A 22416-nucleotide genomic window follows, 5' to 3' on the forward strand; every position below is an offset into this window, starting at 1 on the left:
TGTGGCTGAAACAGCATGAGCAAGGACAAGAGAACTAAGAAGCTCCAAGAGAAGGGTAAGGACTAGGACAGGTGGGGACTGGGTACTATTCTAAGTAAGGCTGGGAGGTCAATCAAAGATTTGGAGAAGGGGAATGAGCCAGTGGTAACTAGCATTTTAAAAAGAGTACCCTGGACACCATGTAGAACACTCTGAAAAGGGGGTCAGCAAGGATGGAAGCAGGACAATCACATAAGAGGAGACACAAAACAATCTAGGCAAGAGAAGGTGGAGCCTGGACCAGAGTGGTAATAGTGAGGGGGTAGGAAGTGCTTAGACATTTGATATATCATCAAGATAAAGCCAACAGCATTTGTTAATGGGACTGAAGTTTAACTTTTTTTTTTTTTTAAGATTTATTTATTTGAGAGAGAGAGAGAAAGCGAGAGAGGTGGGGAGGGGGGGGAAGGAGAAAGAGAATCTCAAGAAGACTTCCCACTGAGTGTGGAGCTCAACACGGGCTCAATCTCACGACCCTGAGATCATGACCCGAGCTGAAATCAGAGCCAGATACTTAACAGACCGAGACAGCCAGGCGCCCCTGGAAGTTTAACTTTTAAAAGGGAGGTGGCCAAGGTTACTCCAAGGTTTTTGATGCAAGCAACTGGGTGAATGGTAGGATCATTTATTGAGATTTAAAAAAAAAAAAAAAAAAAACAGAGATGAGCAGACTGGGGAAGGGAAAATAGTCAAGACCTTTTTGAGTATGTTAAGTCTGAGATGTTTATTAGACATTTCTGTGGAGACCAGAAAAGGCCATTGGGCACTTAAGAGTTCAGGGAAGAGGCCAAAGACAGGTATTTAAATTTTGAAGTCAACAGCATGCAGATGGCATTTAATGTGGGAATGCCCACAATCACCTAGGGAGTGAGTGCAGAGAGAAAAAATCTGAGCACTAAACCCAGGGCAATCAAATGTTTAAAGGTTAAAGGATGGAAAAGAAGGCATAAAGAAAACAGACAAATAAGGAACGGTCAGGAAAACAGGGGAAAACAAGAGAGAATGGTGTCCCAATGCCCAGTGAAGAAATGGTTTCTCCCAGGAGGGCACTGGCAGCTCTGCCTGCCATGCTGGGACCCTGAGGAGAGGGTCTGCTGAGAGTGACTAATAGGACAGCAATGAAGTGGTGACCAAGGCCCGTTTGGAGCTGGAGCAAGCGAGAATGGGAGGTGAGGAGACAGAGCACGATCTGCTCTTAAACGGAGCTTTGCCATAGAGGAAAGCAAGGAAATGGGGTTTTGACTAGAAGGAAATCCTGGGACAAGGGCCAGTTTAAGATGGGAGATAATACAGCACATTGTATGTTAATGGGAGAAATGAACAACTCAGAAAAGAAGGGACACCTCAGACAGAAGGTCCTCAAAGAGGGAAGGGACCATTCTGAAGGGGTTGGCCTTGGATCAGAGCAGAGGATCTACTGTAACAGAAGGAAAAGTTGGGGGGCATGCTTGTTCAGAGCAGCATGTGTGTTGTGGACAGTGGCCCAGGCCATTTGCTTCAGACATCTTTCGTTCTCTTGGTGACAGAAGCAGCCAGGGATGACAAAGGGGCACCAGGGAACTTTATCGCAGTCATTCATGGGGAGGGCTGCCCGATTTAGCAAATACAAATGCATGAGGCCCAGTTCAATTTTGAATTATATCTAATTATTTATGTGTATGTATGTTGATATAAAAGAAAAATATTGCATGAAACATACATTGTGTAAAGCAAAAACATTACGGGATTTAAAAGGAATATAAAAGTAATATAGAGCATATCTATAGTGTAAAGGACCATAAAAGACATGGGTGGGCGGATAGGAAATAGAAACTATTTTACAAACTGTCTAGATCTATTTCCCCTAACACCAACTCTTTTTGGGTCCCAGGACCCAATTCCAACATGGGGGGAGGGAATTCTCCCACACACAATGCCACCAAGCAATTCCCAGACACCAGCAAGGTGTCCAAGAATTCAACCCAAGTCTGACACCACCCAGAGACAGTATCAGGTTCCACAGGTCAAGGGCTCAGTCCTACAAGAGCATCCCCCACCCCCCATTTAAGATACCACCAGTCGCAAGTCCTGGGCTGTCACCTGTGCTTCTGACCGACGTGCTACAGACTGGAGGTTCCAACAACTTCCTCCTTGGACTTCAGATACCAGTCACAAGTCCAGACTGTTACCTAAACTTCTGACTGAGTGGCTTTCAATCAAGAGATTCTCAGGACCTCCTCAATGTTCTTTTAATTTGCCAGAACAGCTCACAGAACTCAGGGCAACACTGTTTACCAGTTTATTAAAGGAAATGAGAAAGGATAGGAATCAACAGCCAGAGGAAGAGAACAAAGGAGAGGTCTGGGGAAAAGACACAGAGCTTTCATGACCTCTCTAGAAGTAACGCTCTCCCCACATTTCCATGTCTTCACCAACCAGGATGCTCTCTGAACCCTGTGTTTCTGAGTTTTTATGGAGGCTTCATTCCTTGGGCATGACCAATAATGTCATTGGCTGATTCAACCTCCAGACCCTGTCCCCTCCTCAGAAGTCAGGGGTGGGGCTTAAAGTTCCACCCTCCAATCACAATCCTGGCAACCAGCCCCCACCCCTGGGTGGGGTCCAAAGGCACCTTCATTAGTAGTGGTAAGACACCCATGTCACCTTTATAGCTGTGAAGTATTTTCAGGAACCACGGATGAAGACCAGGTCTATCTGAAAACTGCGTATTTGGTCATCTGAATATTTCTTATTTATATTTATTCATTCAATAAATAATCATTTAGATAAACAATACATATTTTCTATAAATCATTATATCACACTGTCTTTTACATGAAGTTGTACAACATTAACTCTAAGTAGACTGTGAAAGGTTAAGGATGTATCTTGCAATCCCTAGGGTAACCTTAACAAAAAAGACGCAATGAGGTATAGTTTAAAAGGTAATGGGTAGGGGCATCTGGCTGGCTCAGTCAGTAGAGCACCCAACTCTTGATCTCAGAGTCATGAGTTCGAACCCCACGTGAGGATTAGAGCTTTAAAAAAATTTTTAAACAAATATTAAAAAATAAATAAAAGGTAATGGATAAGTGGATTTCCAAAAAGAATATTTCAAATAAACCCCAAAAAGACAGGAGAAGGGAAAAAGAGGAACAAAAATCAGAACAGAAAAATGCATGAAAAAATGGTAGATTTATAAATGTAACCATATCAGTAATGACTTGAAAGGTCAATGGAACAAATACCCCCATGAAAAGGCAGAGGCTCTCAGAATGGATAAAAAAGCAAGACCTAACGATATGTCTTTAAGTTTTACTTTAAAGATAAAGACACAGGTAGGTGATGATAAACCTAATACCTTACTGGTGACTTTCACTCAATACAAGCATACTGATTTGGGGAAAATTTTGAATGCTGGTCCCTTTCCACACACTTAAAAACCAAAAAAACAAAACCAAAACCAAACCAAAAGAAACACAACACACATGTAGTGTTTTCTCTTACAAAATACATTACGTGTTCAGACATCCTGTTTTTTTTTATAATAGATTCTATCAACTTGGAAATATTTCACTAACTCTTATCAGTGGCAGTTTAAGAAAAAAAGTCATCTCTCATATAATAAGAATTCTGAAACATTTCTACTAGACTGAGAGCTTTTAAAATGTAGGGCACTGCTTCAGTTTTCCCAAAGTTTAGCACCTAGGTAAGCCAACCATAAATGTCTACTGAACACGTTTCAAGAGATGAACAGGCATAGGTACTAAGGAAAGATTAAATACTTACCACTTGAAGCCTCCGTGAGCTCGGAAAGTGAAACAGACTCTCCAACTAAATATCCAGAGTATGTTAAACCAGATTCAAAAGATTTCTTGGGGGGGGATAAAATTAAAGAAATATTAAATCTTATTACTTACAGGAGTACTGAGATCTTTATAAAGATTTAAGCATTACAGATTATCTAGAAATCTGATGTTCAACCAACCAATCATCATCTAGCTGTTAGGAAAGCATACAGGAATTGAACTAAAAACAGAGTACGCATTGTTAACTGCAGCCTAAACATCCTACTAAACAAATTTCAGCTCCCTAGGAAGTTTATAGGGCACGTTTTTGTTGCTTACTGTTTGAAGTCTAGAAAACTATACGGATTAATTTTAAAGAGGAAATTCTCAAAAATAACGAAAAATGGGGGTGTCTGGGTGGCAGTCAGTTAAGCATTCAACTCGTGGTTTCGGTTCAGGTCATGATCTCACGGTCGTGAGATGGAGTCCTATGTCGGGCTCAGTGCTCAGTGTGGCGTCTGCTTGAGATTCTCTCTCCCTCTGACTCTACCCCTCCCACTCATGCTCTCCCCCATCCCCTCTCTCCAAAATAAATAAATAAATCTTAAAAAAACAAATAACAAAAAAGGTTATGTAATTATTTTAAAAAGTATTAATATAACTAGGATAAGAAAACTATTAATCGCTAGGATAGAAAACACATTTTTATTAATGTGGACACCATTTCTAAATCATGGTGTATGTCCAAACAATCAAAGGTCTGATGAGAAACTATTGGTTTTGCAAGATGATGACTTTATATCAACTAGAAAAAAGCAGAGGGAGCAGAGATTATAAGTGACTCTAAGCTACAAATGAAACCTATTGGACCCCGAGGAATCTTACTATCAAATATTTATTATGCCAGTCCAAATAAGATCAACAGGATATGTACTGAATCTTTGTGACGAAGAAGTCACAGAAATAAAGTTTCAGATCTAATGGTGTCAGGTGTGTCCTCTGACTAAAGATATGGGAACCAGTTGTGTCACACCAGAACTAAAGCAAGGAAAGCCAGCAATGAGAGAACCAGCTTCCTGTTTACATGTGAGGGAAGGTCAAGGATCCTCAGTACTAGTATTTAATTCACATAGCTTATGATCATTTGACAACCTTAACAGGCTTTAGGTAGCTACAAATAACAAAAATCCCTACACCTACTTGAAAGAAGGGAGCAGAGCAAAGGAGAAATTGCTAAATAGCACCCTGCTTCCCAGCCAGTATTAAACCAGTTAGGGGCAGAAAGGCCAAAGTGCAAGACCCCCAGACCTGAGCTGCAGAGCCCATATAGAATCTTCAACTCATTTGCCAGTTGTGTAAATAATATGCTCCTGTGTCTGCCTCCTCCAGTGGACTAAAAGCTGCTCAAGGGCAGGGCCATGATTTTCTCACGGTGATACCATCAGTACCGAGAACAATACCTCGCAAGCAAAAGACCACTGGGCTTAATGTTTTCATTGAGAGTTTTTCGTAACCAAAAGCAACATGCTAATCAAAACTGTCTAACCAATAAGCTAACCAACAATAAAAAAAAATTTTAACAAGTAGGAGACACATACACACACAGCATAATTTAAAACTCAGCTACAATATAAAAATACAAGATACCATAACTGAAAAAGGGTTCTGACAGTCTTAAAACCGTCTAGCTGGAAAACCAAAGCTTCATTTTCCTAGGATTCTGGTCAGTGAATTACCTCAGAAAAATCTGCAGGAGCAGTTTCAACAGCACTATGAGAAACGGCACTACTGAGTGTCTGGAGATTAACTGCATCAGTTAGATTTTCATCAAAGTTGCTCTGAGAGGATATCCTTCGACGTTTGGATGATAAGTTTGCAGGGAAGTCAGACTCTTGACATTCACCAAGACCTTCCTTTTTGGCTATATATACAAAACAAAATAAAAACGTAACACAGGCAAAAATATTTTCTTTTACTGTATCACTTTTAAGTTTTGCACATAATAATTTCAGTAAAATGTAATGCTTGAATCTAAATACTTTATCAATTAAAAGTACATTTTCCTATTCAGAAGAAATCTAACTGAAAGGTAAGAGAACATCACTACTAAAAGGATAATAAACATTATTAAAATTTTTTTCTTGACTTTGAAAATATACAAAGATATGCTAATATACATTTTCATTTCTTTAAAATTTACAATGAAACCTTTTCTTTTGAACTTTTTTTTTTTTAAAGATTTATGTATTTGGGAGAGAGAGAGCACATATGAGCAGGTGGAGGGGCAGAAGGAGAGGAAGAGGTAGGCTCCCCCCTCAGCAGGAAATCCAACGCAGGACTCAATCCCAGGACCCCAGGATCATGACCTGAGTCAAAGGCAGAAGCTTAACTGACTGAGTCACCCAGGGGCCCCTTTTTGAACATTTTAAAGGATGTGGTTATGTTCTAATACTGGTTCTGCTTTGACTGTGTATGATTTTATGAAACACACAGCCAAAATGTGCCTCAGTTCTTCCCAAAGAGAATTTAATCATCTGCAGAACTAGAGCAATCATGTCAGTAAAATATTTTAAAATGCAGGTCCAGAAGTGAAAAACAGGTAAGTTATAAACTACAAATACAAACGAGTATGTCGGAGTGGGTCACGCATGGGAGAGGTAGATGAACTGGACTTGTCTTGAGTACCAGTGCACTGTTCGTGAGGAGGTGCTGCAAGGTACTTGAAGATGGTTCAAGAAACCCAAAGCAAAATCATTAAAGCACCAGAGGAATGGTTATGACAATTTTGGTAATGCCAAGATTTTGTCTAATTCTGGTGTTTCAAATGCCTTGTGACTGGAAAATCAGAAGTGACAAGGAAAAGTAACCAAATGGATTACAATCTACAAGTTATGGTAAAGAAGAGGACAGGCTATTAAGATGTCAGATTAGATATATCTGTTTATAACATCAGGGTTGGGTGTTTGGTATTCATAGAAATGCTTGCCACGCTTAATAATAAACCTCTAAAAATCAGGGTTTACACGCTAAAATTTGTTACATGCCCTTATTCTACAGATGAAACAAGCCAACCAGCTCTGACATGTTAACACTTAAAACTCAACTGTGGCCATGTGGAACTGTAGGCTCGGGAATGCCTGAAAAATCAGTTTTTTTCCAAGACAAACCAGAATTCCACATTTTTGTGTGAAATTTCCCAAATTTTAAGTGTTAGGCTCCATTTAAAAATACAGCTCTGCTCAGAAAAGACTGCCTTCACACTGTGGAACTAAATCTTTTTCATACCTCACAGCCTTGTCTGAATAAATACAGAAGTCACAAACGAACTAAATTCTTTCTACTCACTCGAGCCTGCGGTCTTGAACTCTTCTTCTGCCTCTGAGAGTCCAGGACAGTCGGTCATGTTTTCATTCTCCTTTATGCAGTGAAAAGCTGACTGGAAGGCAGACATTCGCTCCCTTAAAGAATTAACATTTCGATACAGTACAGGACTGCCCTGTTAAAATACAGAGACTTGAAGGATATTATAGATGAAATCAAACACAGTGTCTCTATTCTAGGCCTAGAACCACTGCATCCAGGATTAAATACATAAAGGCTTTTTGAAGATCAGAGGTAATAAATGAGTGTAGCAGAGCCTCTTCTCCCTTGAATCACGAATTTTCAGTTTGAGTATTTTGGGTGCTGCCATCACCCTAGTTTCTCCTCTGCTCCTCCCTCAGTTTTTAACCCGAGCACAGAGAACAGCTGGGTGGTACGTGTAGACATGTAGCTACAGCCTGGCTCAATACTGTGATTAGTCAGGCCACGCACATGACAGAAGTCGGGAGTAGGTGGGGAAAAGCTTTAAAAAAGCACCCGTGCAAATCACGTCCCCAGTTATTTGGGGGCTGTTTACACAACTCTTGAAAAGGATTCTTTCTGGGGAGCTTAAGGACTCTCTTTTAGAGTCCTTAACCTGAGACAGCCTCAGCAAATCAAACTGGAAAGGGAAAGAAGTTGAGCACAAAAATGTTGGAGAGGCCAGTCTAAGCAATTGTAAGGAGTACAGAGGAAAGCACTGAATCCTGCAGATGGAGTAAGAAAGAAGAACCTGCCACTTTGGAAATTTCACCGGAATTACTAAAAAAATAAATAAATAAAAAATAAATCCACTGGAAATTATCTGCATGACACATGAAGGTCTCAACATACCTAGTTCAAGCCAAGCTAGCCTGACTGTCACTTCCATCCATATACACCCTCTCCCCAGGAGGCCAGGACAAGACACAGATGTTCTGCAGCAGCTCACATACCCGCCTTCACACCCTCTCCCCAGCTACATTTTCCTGATTTCATGGGACCTTACCTCCTTAGAGCTAAAAGCTGGCTGTTCGCTAAAACCACAAAGCCAAATAGTTAGATGGTTGAAGCACCAAGAGTGCTCTGGAAACTCTGCTAACAGTATTTTAGCCAAGCAGTCATCAAATGAAATTGACACTGGCAGGGACAGAAGTGCCAGATACATGCAAGTAACATACAATTTAAGAGTCCTGTTACCCATAAATTATTAAGTCCTCTATCCAAGTTTTTCCCCCCTTTACTATTTAGACTAACATATTTCCACTAATTTGGAGCTTGTAACAATTTAAAAATTACACCAACAGACGAAAGTAAAAAATTACCTCCGTTTATGATATCATATGGAGGAGTATCAGTTAAAAGCTTGAAGCCATGTTTGATGGTGGATCTGCTCACACACTTGGTTCTATTCCCAGTTAAATACATTCACAAAGCAAACTGTTACATAATAACAGAATATTTTAAATCCAGATATGGTTGATGATGTAAACCTTTATGACATAACACATAACATTCATAAAAAGCTCATGGCCAACTCTTCTGTGTGAGATATGGAGAAAAGAAATGGGTTATCCCGAAGTCATACAATTTACCTCCAATGGGTTGGTTTTTTTTTTTTTTTTTTTTTTTGTACTCTTGTTTGAACACGGTAGGGGTAGGTTTAATGTCCTAGAAATTTAAAGCACTTTGAAATGCTGCTAAAACAAATGAAAGGTCCCTAGTTAGAATCGTTTTTCTCTATTTCCTGATGGAGAACGGGAATATACAAGGGAAACGAAACATTCAAAATGCACCGCTTTATTCTTTTGTCTTATGAAATCTATCAGCCAACAACGTTCCTTCCACATACCAGATACTGTTCGAAGGGCTCAGGACATAGGGGGAAATTACATTCCGGACTGAAATTCTGAAAACATATTAATATAGTTTCAGGTACAAGAAGTGCTAGTGAGAAGATGAAAAAGGAAAGTGATGAAGTCAAAGTGCTGCTTTGGTTTGGGTCAGAACGGTGTCCTATCTAAAGCAATAGCTGAGCTGAAACCAAAACTATGAGAAAGTGGTGGTGGAGCAAAGATGTTGGGGGAGAAAGGCATTCTGCAATAACAAGGCAGAAAACGAACAAAAGCTTAAGATGGAAACAGGATGCAGCAGGGAAAAAAGCCACCATGCCCAGGAAACGGAAGGAGATGGGGATATGAGGCTAATGGTGAGCAAGGCTCAGATCAGGAAGGGCAACGAAGGCTTCAAAGAAGGGGTCTGGGTTTAATTCAAGGCCTAACAGAAAGCCATGGGAGGGGTTTAAGCAGCAGAATGATCGATCTGATTTGGTCTATCTCCGACTGCTCTGTGGGCTGCTGGGTGGATTAGGGAAGGAGGGAAGTAAGGAGACCAGTTAGGAAGTAGGAGTTGGTAATCTCGGCAGGAATCACATTAGGGTTGTAGCAGTGGAGCTGTGGGACATGAGGACTTACAGAAAGGTTTCTGATAGGTAGCTGAAAGGTAGTGATACGCTGAATGTGGAAGAAAGGAACCGAGGAAGATTAACAGGTAGCTGGCCTGAACAAGTGGATGATAATGGCACATACTACGACCGAGAAGTGGGCTGGAGGATCTGGTGTGGAGGAGAAATGTACAGTTTGGCTGTGGCCAAATGCGTATGAAAACACCCTAGTGAAGCTGTTGAATCGGCAACTGGATATCTAACAAGGTCTGGTGTTCTAGGAAGCTCTGGGCCAAAGTTAGACATTTCTGATACAGTCTACAGCTGATCCTGAAAGCCATGGGAAGGGATTAGGTTGCCTCAAGAAAGCAAATTAAAGGGGGCAGAGGGGAGCCCTGGGGCACTCTAGCATTTCTGAAGAGAAAAGTGGAAGAAGGGGTGGAATCAGCACATGAAACACAGAGGGAATGACCAATGACACAGAAGGAAAATTAGGTCAGTATGGAATCCTAGAAATGAAGTGCAGAAAGTGTTTCAGGGAGGGCATGGTGGAACATATCAAAAGCTGAGGAAGGGCTGAGTAAGATGCAAACTTAGATTTCATCTTTGTTTTGGCAAGGTATAGGCTATTTGGGATCAACGGTGACAACAGTCTCCTTGATGGCGTCATGGAAACAAAAGCCCAATTGGCGTGGCCAGCAGTCTCAGAGAGGATGGGCGAGGGGCAGTGGAGTAAGACAGACAGACAAACATGGTCATGGAGTTTTGCTGTGACGAAGAGGCACAGAAATGGGATGACATGGAGATCTAGGAGGAGTTAAAGAGAGATATTAAGATTTGTTTGTACTAATGGAAAATGACCCAAAAGAAAAGGATAACATAATTGAGAAGAAAAAAAAAAAAGTTCAGAATGACCAATTTGGTCATAGTAATATAAACACTTGAATATTTGTGTAATCCAACTATTAGAAGTTGTAGAGGATGGGGAGTACACATGTGTATATATGATAGAAAGTATAAGGAAGAAAGAAGGCTAATTCTCCACTATCCACAGTGGGAAGTCAATAGTTAATGCCTTTACACTGAAAGATTAAGTAGTAGCAACTAGGCAAGAAATAAAAGGCATCCAAATTGGAAATAAACAGGTAAAACTGTCACTATTTGTAGATGGCAATACTAAATATAGGAAACTAAAGACTCCACTAAAAAGCCATTAGAATAAATGATTTCAGTAAAGTTGCAGGATACAAAACCAACACATAAAAATCTGTTGTGTTTCTATACACTAATAATGAACTAGCAGAAACTGAAATTAAGAAAACAATTACATCAAAAAAAAATTAAATAGCTAGAAATAAATTTAACCAAGGAAGTAAAAGACCTGTACACAGAAAACCATAAGAAACTGATGACAAATGTATGTTTGTCCAATCCATGAGCACAGAAAAATATTCTGTGCTCATGGATTGGAAGAATATGGTTAAAATGTCATATTACCCAAAGCAATCCACAGATTCAATGCAATTACCATCAAAATTCCAAAGGTATTTACCAAGACATACAACAAATAATCCTAAAATTTGTATGGAGTCACAAAAGACCATGACTAGCCAAAGCAATCTTGAAAAGAACAGACCTGGAAGCATCATGTTCCCTGATTTCAAACTATATTACAAAGCAATAGTAATCAAAACAGTATAGTATTGGCATAAAAACAGGAACACAGATAAATGGAAGAGAGAGTCCAGAAATAAATCCACCCATGTATGGTCAACTAACAGAAGACAAAAGAGCCAAGAACATCCAATGGGGAAAGGACAGTCTCTTCAATAAATGGCATGGGGAAAACTGGACAGCCACATTCAAAACAGTGAAACTGAACCACAATCTTATACCATACACAACAATAAACTCAAATGGATGAAAGACTTGAAAGATCTGAAACCATAAAAATCTTAAAAGAAACTAGACGGTGAGCTCCTTGACATCAGTCTTGGCAAGGAGTTTTTGGATTTGACACCAAAAGCAAAGGCAACAAAAGCAAAAATAAATGTTATTTACTACATCAAATTAAAAAGCTTCTACAGAGCAAAGGAAACCATCAACAAAACAAAAAGGCAACCTATTGGATGGGAGAAAATAATGTGCAAATCGCATATCTAATAAAGGGTTAATATAAAAAATATATAAAGAACTCATGTGACTCAATAGCAAAAAAGCAAGCAATCCAATTTAAAAATGGGCAGATCTGAACAGACATTTTTCCAAAGACACAGATGGCCAACAGACACGTGAAAAGATGCTCAACATCACTCATCATGGGGGAAATGCAAATCAAAACCCAAGGAGATATCACCTTACACCTGTCAGAATGACTGTTATCAAAAAAATAAGTCATAATAAGTGTTGGCAAGGATATGAAGAAAAGGGAAACCTCGTGCATTGTTGGTGGGAATGTGAATTGGCACAGCTGCTATGGAAAATAGTATGGAGGTCCCTCAAAAAATTAAAAGTAAAACGACCATATGATCCAGTAATTCTACTTCTAAGTATTTATCCAATGAAAATGAAAACACTAACTTGAGAGGATATATGTACCCCATGTTCACTGCATCTTATTTGCAATAGCCAAGATATGAAAACAACCTGAGTGCTCATCAATGAATGGATGGGTAAAGAAGATATGGTGTATATACACAATAGAATACTTTTCAGCCAGAAAAAAAAAAAGGAAATCTTGCCATTTGTGACAACATGGATGGACTGACCCTGAGGGCATTATGCTAAGAGAAATAAGTCAGAGAAAGACAAATACTGTAATGTCTCATTTACGTGTGGAATGTAAAAGTTTAAAAAGAAAGAAAGAAAAAAGGAGCTCATAGATACAAAGAGACTGGCATTGCCAGATGCAGGAGTAGGCAAAATGGGTAAAGAGAGTCAAAATGCACAAACTTCTAGTTATAAAACATGGTGACTATAGTTAATAATACTATATTATATATTTGAAAGTTGCTGAGAGTAGATTTTAGAAGTTCTCATCACACACACATAAAAATTTGTAACTGTACAGTGAAGGATATTAACCGTGTAGACTTACTGTGGTGATCAATTTGGAACACAGTTGACCCTTCAAGAACATGGGTTTGAACTGCAAGGATCCACTTTATAGGTAGATTTTTCTTTCCAATAAATACAATTCTGTAAGTGTATTTTCTCTTGTTTTCTTAATAACACTTTCTTTTCTCTAGTTTACTGTATACTTTACGGTACCTGGTACATATAATATACAAAATATATGTTAATCGACTGTGTTATCAGTGAGGCTTCTGGTCAACAGTAGGCTATTAGTTAAGATTTTTGACAGCGTGAGGGTTGGTGGCCCTAACCCCCACATTGTTCAAGGCTCAACTGTGTATAAAATTTTGAATCAGTACACTGTACACCTGAAACTAATATAAAATTGTATTTCAATCAGACTTCAATGAAAAAAAAAAGGAATTGCAAGGAAAAAAAACCATATCAAGCATGTTATTAAGAGATATGAAAGCAAATACCAAAGCAACAGGTACAAGAGCTGAAAATGAGAGTCTAGGGAAAGGAAAAATGGAAAAAAGGCAGCTGCGCACTGTTGTTCTTATAAATAAATCTTAAAGGACTGACTCTTTAAACAACGTGCACATGTAATATTTTTATTTATATAAATTTTTTAACTTTAAAAAAAGTATTTGCAAGAAAACTTCAGAGCATTAGAACATAGTTCTAGACTGGGTAAAGATGAGAGAGGACATAGAGTGAGCAGCAGACAGTACAGGTGTGGTAAGATCAAGTCTGGAGGCTTCGATAAGATGAGAGAACGGTGAAGTAAACTGGAAAGATGAAATGTGGGTCAGAGCCAGGTGGGCTGAAAGTAGATCTCAAAGGCGATACAGTAGCAAGGAACCACGCAAGCAGATGGTTGAGGTAGAAAAGACCAAAGGAGCTACAGAAGTCAAGGCCCTTGACTCACTGAGATGGTAGATGATCATCCATGTGCTTGCTGAAATATTCAAGAATGAAAGCAAGAGTAGTGGAGGAAAGATGGAGAGCAGCTGCCCTTCAACTTTTCAGTAAGTCAAGCAGAGAAAGACAATGACCGTATGGTTTCACTCATATGTGCCACATAAGCAATATTGCGGAGGACCATAGGGGAAGGGAGGGAAAACTGAAGGGGGAGAAATCAGAGAGGGAGACGAACCATGAGAGACTATGGACCCAGGGAAATAGACTGGGGGTTGCAGACGGGAGGAGGTGGGGAGGAGGGTAACAGGGTGATGGGTATTAAGGAGGGCACGGGTTGTGATGTGCACTGGGTGTTATACGTAACTAATGAGTCATTGAACACTACATCAAAAACTAATGATGTACTATACAGTGGCTAACTGAAGATAACAAAAAATAAATAAATTGTAAAAAATAAATAAAAAATTTAAAAATTTAAAAAAAATAAAACAGAAGAAGGTCAGGGCGTGTGGGTGGCTCAGTTGGTTAAGTGTCTGCCTTCATCTCAGGTCATGATCCCAGGGTCCTGGGATCAAACCCTGAGTCAGGCTCCCTGCTCAGTGGGGAGTCAGTTTCTCCCTCCCTCTGCTCTTGCTCTCTTGCTCACTCTCTTTCTCCCCCACTCAAATAAATAAATAAAATCTTTAAAAAAATGTTACATAAAACAGGAGAAGGTAGAGAAAGTAAGAGATGAATTATTTAAGCATAGAGGCCCTTACACTTTACGAAAAGAAAAAAACAAATCCTACTCATTTATTTGCGGAACATTTCAGTAATTTAGAACATGTAAAACTAATATTTTATTTATACAGTCAATAAATTTGTTGAGCAAGGGAAGAAGTGATAGGGTGAGAACTGAAAGAGTAGAGCCACCAAGGGTAATTACTATAGAGGCCAATCTCAAAAGGTCAAAGGACAGCACTGATTGTCCATAAAAACTGCTCAAGTGGAAAGCCCTTACTTTTAACAATGCTAGATACTAGAGCTATATATTCAAGGAATTCTTTTAATACATATAATCACATGATATGGGTGTGTGGTGTTTTCATATATACATTTATACACACACATATATATATATTCATATGCATACCCTTAAGAAAAAAAATGTGAACAGCAGATATGAAATGTCAACAAACAAAAATGAATTTAGGCCAGAGAAAGCTGAAACTGACAAGGACTCTTTAGGGCATTGACAACAGGAAACAAGCAGACTTGCAGCAGACCCCAGAAAGGCTCAGTTATCTAAAGCAGCAGATATTTCTGAAAACCAGGGTGAAGGGCAGGACTCAGAACAGGAACACTGAAACTCTATCAGTAGCACTTGAACCACAGATCTCTTCATAAAGAAGAAAGGACTTTTACATTTTGGAGGGAACACAGAGATTCAGGATTCCATGAGATTTAAGACTCCACAAACAGCCAGGAGAGGAGGGTCTGCACTGAAAACAGAGCCTGTCCAAGTCCTCTCAGTGAACAGTTTGACTTCTAGTCATTTTTGACACTTGACTTCCACAGTCCCAGGACTCATGTTTATACCCCCAGGAATTCCTTTCAGAGAAAACATATCTGCCAAAAGAAAAGAGCCACAGGATTCTGATACTTAGGAGTTCCTCCAATGAAAAAGTGGCCATGCCTACACAGAAATCCACCAGCTGACGAAACCAGACCGTGCACATTGAGCTCTCAGTCAAGTTTTTAAAGTGTCTCACTTTAAAAAATGAACACTGTCAAGGATCACCAAACATCTGAAGAAAGATTTGAGCATGAGACAGAGCCTGAACTAATCAGGTAGCAAAATGGTACCTGATGGCAAAGAGATCCTGTAAGGAGAGGAAGAAAACATCCATAAAAATATGTCTCTAACAGCCCACAATGTTCTTTAATACCAAGAACAGAGCTTCAAATGAAAAAGCAGGCCATGCAAAAGAAAGGGAATCAAAATATGTGTTGAATGAATGAATGAACAGGATTCTTCAACTCTGTAAGCTAAAATACAGTGGAGCAATCCCTTCAAATTTTGATGGAAAATATGTGCAACCTAGATTTCTATACTAAGACAAACTATAATCCAAATGTGCTAATAAACTTCATCAGATATGCAGAGGCTCCAGAAAAATGAGATAGTAAAACAAGAAGAGAGAAAGATATGAGACCAAGGAAAGAGAAAATCCAAACAGAAGAAGAAAAGGAAATCACTAGGGATGGTGAAAGCAAGTCACAAAGGGACCCAGAAGGCAACCAAGCCAACAGAAGACAGAGAACACAAAGGAAAAAGAAAAGAACCCACAGACCCTTAAGGTTTATAGACCTGTCAAAGTTTGGGGATGAAATTATGTGATAAAAGACTAAACCAAAAAATAATAAAAAGTACTTAATAACTAGAGGAAAATCAAAAGTTGTATAAGAAAAGAAATGGGACCATAGCATACTACATAGCAGTTTGTGAAAAATATCTACATGGTTAAATAACGCACACAAAGTCCTAATTTAAACAAAAATTTCAATTGTATTGGAAGGATGGGGACAGGGGATAGGGTTAGGACAGCTATGAATAAGAGGTGTAAGGGCAAAATCCTCATTTTTCACAGATATAACTACAATGATAGTAAATTCAAAGCATACCATGTTCCAGGGACAGTTCTAAGTACTTCAGCTGTACTCATTTAATCATCCTCATTAAAAACCTTACTATTATTATCACCCCCATTTTATATGTGAGAAAACTGAGACAAAGAAGCAACTTGAAGTGCTTGGCTGGCTCAGGCTGTAGAGCACCCAACTCTTGATCTCCCGGTTGTAAGTTTGAGTCCCATAATGGGTGTAAAGATTACTTAAAAATAGGGGCGCCTGGGTGGCACAGCGGTTAAGCGTCTGCCTTCGGCTCAGGGCGTGATCCCGGCGTTAAGGGATCGAGCCCCGCATCAGGCTCCTCCGCTATGAGCCTGCTTCTTTCTTCCTCTCCCACTCCCCCTGCTTGTGTTCCCTCTCTCGCTGGCTGTCTCTATCTCTGTCGAATAAATAAATAAAATCTTTAAAAAAAAAAAAAGATTACTTAAAAATAAAATCTTAGGAAGAAAACGAACGAACGAACGAAAGAAAGAAACTTGCCAAAAGCACAATTAATTAATAATAAAGCCAAGAATCAAACCTCAGCAAATAGCTCCACAGTCCATGTTCATACCCACCCTAACAGCAGTTCTCAGGAAGTCTTTACACGCTTAGAAATGATCGAGAACACCAAAGGCTCCTAGTACATGTGCATTATAGTTATCAAGAGTGTTTTAACAGCCTTTTCAGAATTGTGGCCATTCATTCTTTCATGGAACACAAAACTCAACAAAGATTTCCTAAATGTTAGTTGCAATGTCAAATATGAAATCCATCAATGAACTCTTCATATTCTGTTATGTTAAAATCTGTGAGTCTCTTGCAATTTGAGGGTATATTTTGCATGCACTGGTCATTAGGAAAATATTGGTTCTCTTACTTCTGCAGATCTTCCAAATGTTGACACCTTTTATTATGTAGTATCAAAAATCACATTCATTAATATCTCCACTGATCTTATCAGAAAAGTCTAGCTACTGGGAAGTTCTCAAACTCATAGTGCTGAATAGAAGTTTTCCAAAATTCTAATTTTCTCCTGAAAACTCAAGTTTTTTCATCAGTAAGAAATATTTCAGTTTCTCCTTGAAGTGGCAGGTTCACAGTTCATTTTTGAGAAAATGTTGTTCACATTCCCAAGTCTGACTAATCATGATGTCTGTCAGTCATTCTTTCAAGTAAAAATGAAAAAAAGTGGCTAGAATTCAGATCACAGTTCAAAACAATTACACACGATTTTTTTCAAAACATCCATCATACTTCTGTATGTACTTTGGAAGTGCCGGATGCATACTTCCCATTTCAATCACACATAATACGCAAGGGTGAAGAAGTAATAAAATTTATAATTTTCACTGCATCATCAAGGATATTAAATGAACCTGGCATTATCATTGCCTGTGAAGGCTTAGCAGTGTAGAAAATGACAGCTTGGTGCCCTCAGTTTAACCCACCATGGCTTCTGCACTGTGAATGCAAAAATCAACATAGTGTAAAAAGGCAAACACCTCAGTGCTATTACAAAAACGTGTTTTAACCTCATAGACCTCTTGAATGGGACTCAGGGATCCCCAAGGATGGGCAGATAATCTCTGAGAACCACCACACTACATAGCCTTGTGCATAGTGTCTAAAACCAAAAAATAAATAAATGCCAGTATAAGTACATTTTAAAATAGGAAGGCCCGTACCAAAAGAAACAATATAAGCAGCTGTCCTCCAAGAAGGAGAAGTATTAACTGTGCCTTTCATAGTAACCCCTGTACACTATTTGACATTCTAGGAACATGCATTATTCTGATAAAAATCCGCAAAAACAGCTACATCCTTCCCCATTAGCAGACAAGTAATTTTTTCCTTTTTGCCAGGTTATCCCAAATATATTTTGTCCTGGGGAACTCTTACTCCTACATGCCAACATGTAGTAGCAAAAAAAAAAAAAAAAAAAAAAAAAAAGACACTTAAAGAAAAAATATTAATAAAGAAAAAGTTTGAAAAACACTGCCTCACTTCACTGTAGAGAAAAACACCAACCGACAAAAAACCCTGCAAAATAAAATAGCTCCTCTAGAAAACCATTTCTATTCAGGATTTCCTAATTCTTAACATAGCCATGCTCAGCTTCACCATCAATGTGAACTGAACACTCTCTGTAAGACAGAGAAAACATTATCTCCCCAGATCCAAAACAGATGAGATGCACAAGGCGACAGAAACACGGTACAAAAGCTTTGTAACAGAACAAAACATTCCCCCCAAGAGAATTCATGACAGAAGTTAGAAGAATATCATACCAGAAAAGGGGAATTCTGTGCCGAAGATTTCTCTGCCTTCTTTAAACTCCGCTGCTGAGCAATGAAACGAATAAGATGGTTTGTTTCAGGGGAGCCCCGAGCACCAATTGTAGAGCGTCGTCTGGATTTTTTAAGGTAGGATGAGGACTCTCCTATAACGAAAACTCTCTTTTAAATTGGAACGAAACAAGCCAATCATCAGTAATTATGTACTGAATTCCCTGTAATATACCAGCCTAAGAGAGAACATGATAAACGCCTATTACAGAAATCTAAATAGAGAATTACAGGCAAAATTATTCACACACGATCAGCTGGATAGGCATCTTTGCCTACTGACTTGTTCCATTCTTCTGAAAGTGTCTGGCACATAGAAACCCTTGATCAGAGTTGTGGAATGAACACATGGACACATTTTAATAGCTCTCATTTTTGTTTCATATTTCCTGCACACAGGGATGGGTGATGGCTGGCTTTGGTCTAAGAACTTCTTTTTCTGAATTAGTCCTCTTATCCCCAAGAACTGAAAGGAAAGCTCTCCACTTAGGCACATATACTCCCACAATCTCATTCTTCAGGATCATTTGTTTCTCTGCAATACCAATCCACTTTCCGCACACTACACTGCATTCTGGCCATATGCTGAAGAGCACAAAATAAATCTAGTTTTTTCTAGAAAGATTTATGAATAATGTTCTTGAGAAGGGAACACAGAATGGCACACCACTGTGGTCTTGTCTACATCATGCATTATCCAGTCTAGTGCCCTCTGACTTTCCAGCATTCTGTCATTCTCCATTTCTAAATGCTGTTCTCCAATCTAATCCCAGTTCCATGTGTATTTCCTTTCTAGCTAAATCAGGTTTCACAGGTGAATTTCATTTCTACTCCTTGAAAATTAGCCTCAGTCAGTTTTGTGATTTTGAAAGAGGCATACCCCAATCTTTCTTAACTGCTCTTCAACTTTCTCTTATTTTTGCCATAGGGGAGCATAAAATTTATTATTGCTTGGAGTATACATATTCCTATATGTCATGAGTCAGGTCAAAAAGTGATTCACATACATCTTCTTTTCCAGTTTGGGCACAGAGCACACTGTTGAACGTTATCATGCTGGGTGCCCTGGAAACCTGATATTCTGCTATGCTATATGCACCATACATAGTCACAGAAATCTCCCTAATCAAACGTTTGCAGAGTCAAAGTAATGAGATAAGTAGATGAACAAAACTGAGTTGAAGTTATTTTTAAACTTTAAAAGCACTGCAGTAGAAGGACAACTTCTTTTACCTGAAGAGTTCTTTACAAAGCTTTCAGGTGTAATTCCCAATTGCTCTACTGTTACTGTGGAAAAGTCCAAAGGTGACTTGAAAGTATCTAGTGTGCAACCATTAGGAGTCACTTCAGGTGCATGCTTCTGAGGAGTTACAAGCCTCCCATTTCCCAAAATGAAAGAGGTATTTTCTGAAACAGACAACATATTGTGAGGGCTAAACATCATTATGAAAACAAATACCTAAACCTTACATTTCACAAGGAGGCAACAGATGACTACATACCAGCATCACGAATAGCAGTCTCCTTGGTTTCAAGAGACTCACTGTCTTTTGAGTTGGTATCCATCTAAAAAAAGAGAAAAGAAAAAAAAAAAACATTTCCAAGATTAATGATTAGATCAAGATTCTCATTCAAGACCGAATTCTAATACAACCTATATAGGCATGAAAATAGATGTCAAGAGGGTATTTTGAGAGCTTTTAATAAAGAGAGAAATGGAGGAAACTGCTTGTTGGGGATGAAACAAAGCAGACCTCACACTAAAGGCCATGGCTTTTCAACCTTGGCGAACATCTGAATCGTCTGGATACCCTGTTGTAGACACAGTTTTGCGGATTCCCAGAAATTCTAATTAAGTAGGCCTGGCTGGGCTCCAGGAAATCTGCATTTTAGAAAGCACGCGCGGGTAGCCCGGCTCATGTCCCAGGAGGACCACCATCTCCATGGAGCAGGATAAGTATGAACACGCTTTTGAGAAGCACGCCCCAGAAGCAGCTCTGCTGGATCAGGGTCCTTGCCCTACCTCTCACTCCCGTAGCCTGGCTCTCCTCCCGCTGGGTTTATTTGGAACGCTCCACCGCCGCTGAGTGTCGTGCAGGTGCTGACGGTTCGGTCGAGAAGGCAACTGTCGGCCGCCAAGCCGGCCTCCGGGAGCTGCCTCGTCCGGCCCAAAGAACTCCAACCCCGGGGCCCGCTATCCCTACCTTCTCCTCCGCCCGGCCTCTGCCCGCTGCCCGCCGCCAGATTCAAATCGCCGGCCCCGCCTCCTCGGTCCCGGCGTTACTCCACGAATCTCTACGCCTTCGCTGTCCACACGTGTCCACGCGCACCCCGAGCTCTCCCAGGCCTCTACCTCGTCGTCCCAGGACCAGGAGTGGTTTGGTGTGCTCGAGAGAATCCACCACTAGCTTGCGGGTGACGCGCCGACCAGAGAGACCAGCCGCTAACCTGTATCCGGGGGGACTACTTTCCGTGAGAGTCTCGCGGAGGAACACTTCTGTTGGGACCTTAACTCCTCCCCCGTTTTTCAATTGGATGCTGCAAACTTCGAAAAGAATCATTGGACCAATCCTGGCAGAACGACGGGCGGGCTCTTGCCCAATCACCCAGTCCAGACAGCAGCCGTTTCGTCCGTGGTTTGAGAGAGTGGGAGGGGGCGCTGACGTGTACGGGTCCCTGTTAGCGCTCCACCTCTTTCCTTCCAACCCCGCCTCCCTATGCAGATGAGCTCTACCTGGTGTTGGGTTTGCGCCTGCTCAGTAACGCCTAGAGCCGCCGTTCGGCTCCAGGTTGTGCTGATTGGCTGATAACCCTTCCCGTCTGCAAGACTGCAACCTCTCTTCCCTCCCTCCACCTGGGCTGGGTTAGTATGAGCCCACCCAATGCCGGGCGATGATTGGCTGAGTCCTGGCCGGCGCTGCCGGTTGATTGGTGGATCTTAGAGTCAGTCTGGGAGAGGTGGGGGAAGGGTCCCAGGCTGGCTGACGAGCCCAGGGGCGGGGTGGGAAGGAGGACCGGCCAGCCCTGGGGTGTGGGACCGGGAGTGCGTGCGAGTGTGTCTCCGTAAGAGAAGGAAGGTGGCGAAGGGAGGAGAGTCCGAGTGGGTGGAGGGAGGGGAAGGGCGGGAGAAGAAAAAGGTGGGAGGAGAGCCAGGTGGGAGGGTGGCGACTCACTCAGGACCCAGTGGGGGCAGCGCGATGAGGCGGGTGACCCTGTTCCTTAACGGCAGCCCCAAGAATGGAAAGGTAAGGGGGTCGGGAGGAGGCGGGCCGCCTGCGTGGGGAGAGGGCAGCGGAGCGCGGAACGGGCTGGCAGGGCAGAGGGCTGAAGTTGGGGAGAGGGGCTGGGAGGTGGGCGTGCGCCGGGGTGGTGGGCGTCCAGGAGGTGAACGTCGGGTCCCCGCGGCCTCCTCCCAGCCCGCGGGATTCCTAGCGGGAGCCTGCCCTTCGACTCCCCGGCCGCCCTGGGGGCCAGCGCAGGTCAGCTTGTGTTTATCGTTCCCATGTCCAGGTGTGGGTCCTGGAAAACGGAGGACTCGGAGGGCGAGGGGAGGGCCGCTGTCACCTGAGCACTTAGTGCTGATGTTCGTCTTCCCACCTCCTCCCCGAAGACCCCGCTGCCCCCCACCCCTGGCTGTAGAAGGGCGCTTGTTGCCACCTTCGTGCTGAGTAATGGTCTGCTCCAGAAAGTGGTGGTTAACAGCTAAGGAGGACTACGGAAGGTTGCTCAGGTAGAAAGAATAAAACTGTTTATCGGTGGATAAATAAAATATTCTTCTATCCTAGGGCGAATAAGAAGATTGAAAATTAGGGACATTTTCTTGATGGTTCCT

General features: G+C 41.0%; 2 protein-coding genes across 3 annotated transcripts in view; one reads left to right on the forward strand and one right to left on the reverse strand.

The window, feature by feature from the left end:
• Positions 1-21430, reverse strand: part of CDCA2 (cell division cycle associated 2) — a 47235-nt gene extending 25805 nt beyond the window's left edge. For both annotated transcript variants that reach the window (XM_057310200.1, XM_026518972.4), the window contains exons 1-7: positions 20608-21430; positions 20087-20150; positions 19818-19991; positions 18528-18679; positions 7152-7302; positions 5543-5727; positions 3808-3892 (exon numbers count right to left, since the gene is read on the reverse strand). In XM_057310200.1, the coding sequence (XP_057166183.1) occupies positions 3808-3892; positions 5543-5727; positions 7152-7302; positions 18528-18679; positions 19818-19991; positions 20087-20150 (811 nt within the window). In that variant the 5' untranslated portion in view covers positions 20608-21430. The remainder of the gene's footprint in view (positions 1-3807; positions 3893-5542; positions 5728-7151; positions 7303-18527; positions 18680-19817; positions 19992-20086; positions 20151-20607) is intronic.
• A 106-nt stretch (positions 21431-21536) lies between these two features.
• The window catches only part of KCTD9 (potassium channel tetramerization domain containing 9), a 35194-nt gene continuing 34314 nt past the window's right edge, over positions 21537-22416 (forward strand). Inside the window, exon 1 of the mRNA XM_026518973.4 lies at positions 21537-21829. Coding sequence (XP_026374758.1) covers positions 21782-21829 — 48 coding nt within the window. The 5' untranslated portion in view covers positions 21537-21781. The remainder of the gene's footprint in view (positions 21830-22416) is intronic.

This window comes from Ursus arctos, unplaced genomic scaffold (assembly GCF_023065955.2).
Source record: "Ursus arctos isolate Adak ecotype North America unplaced genomic scaffold, UrsArc2.0 scaffold_11, whole genome shotgun sequence".
NCBI classification, from domain to species: domain Eukaryota; kingdom Metazoa; phylum Chordata; class Mammalia; order Carnivora; family Ursidae; genus Ursus; species Ursus arctos.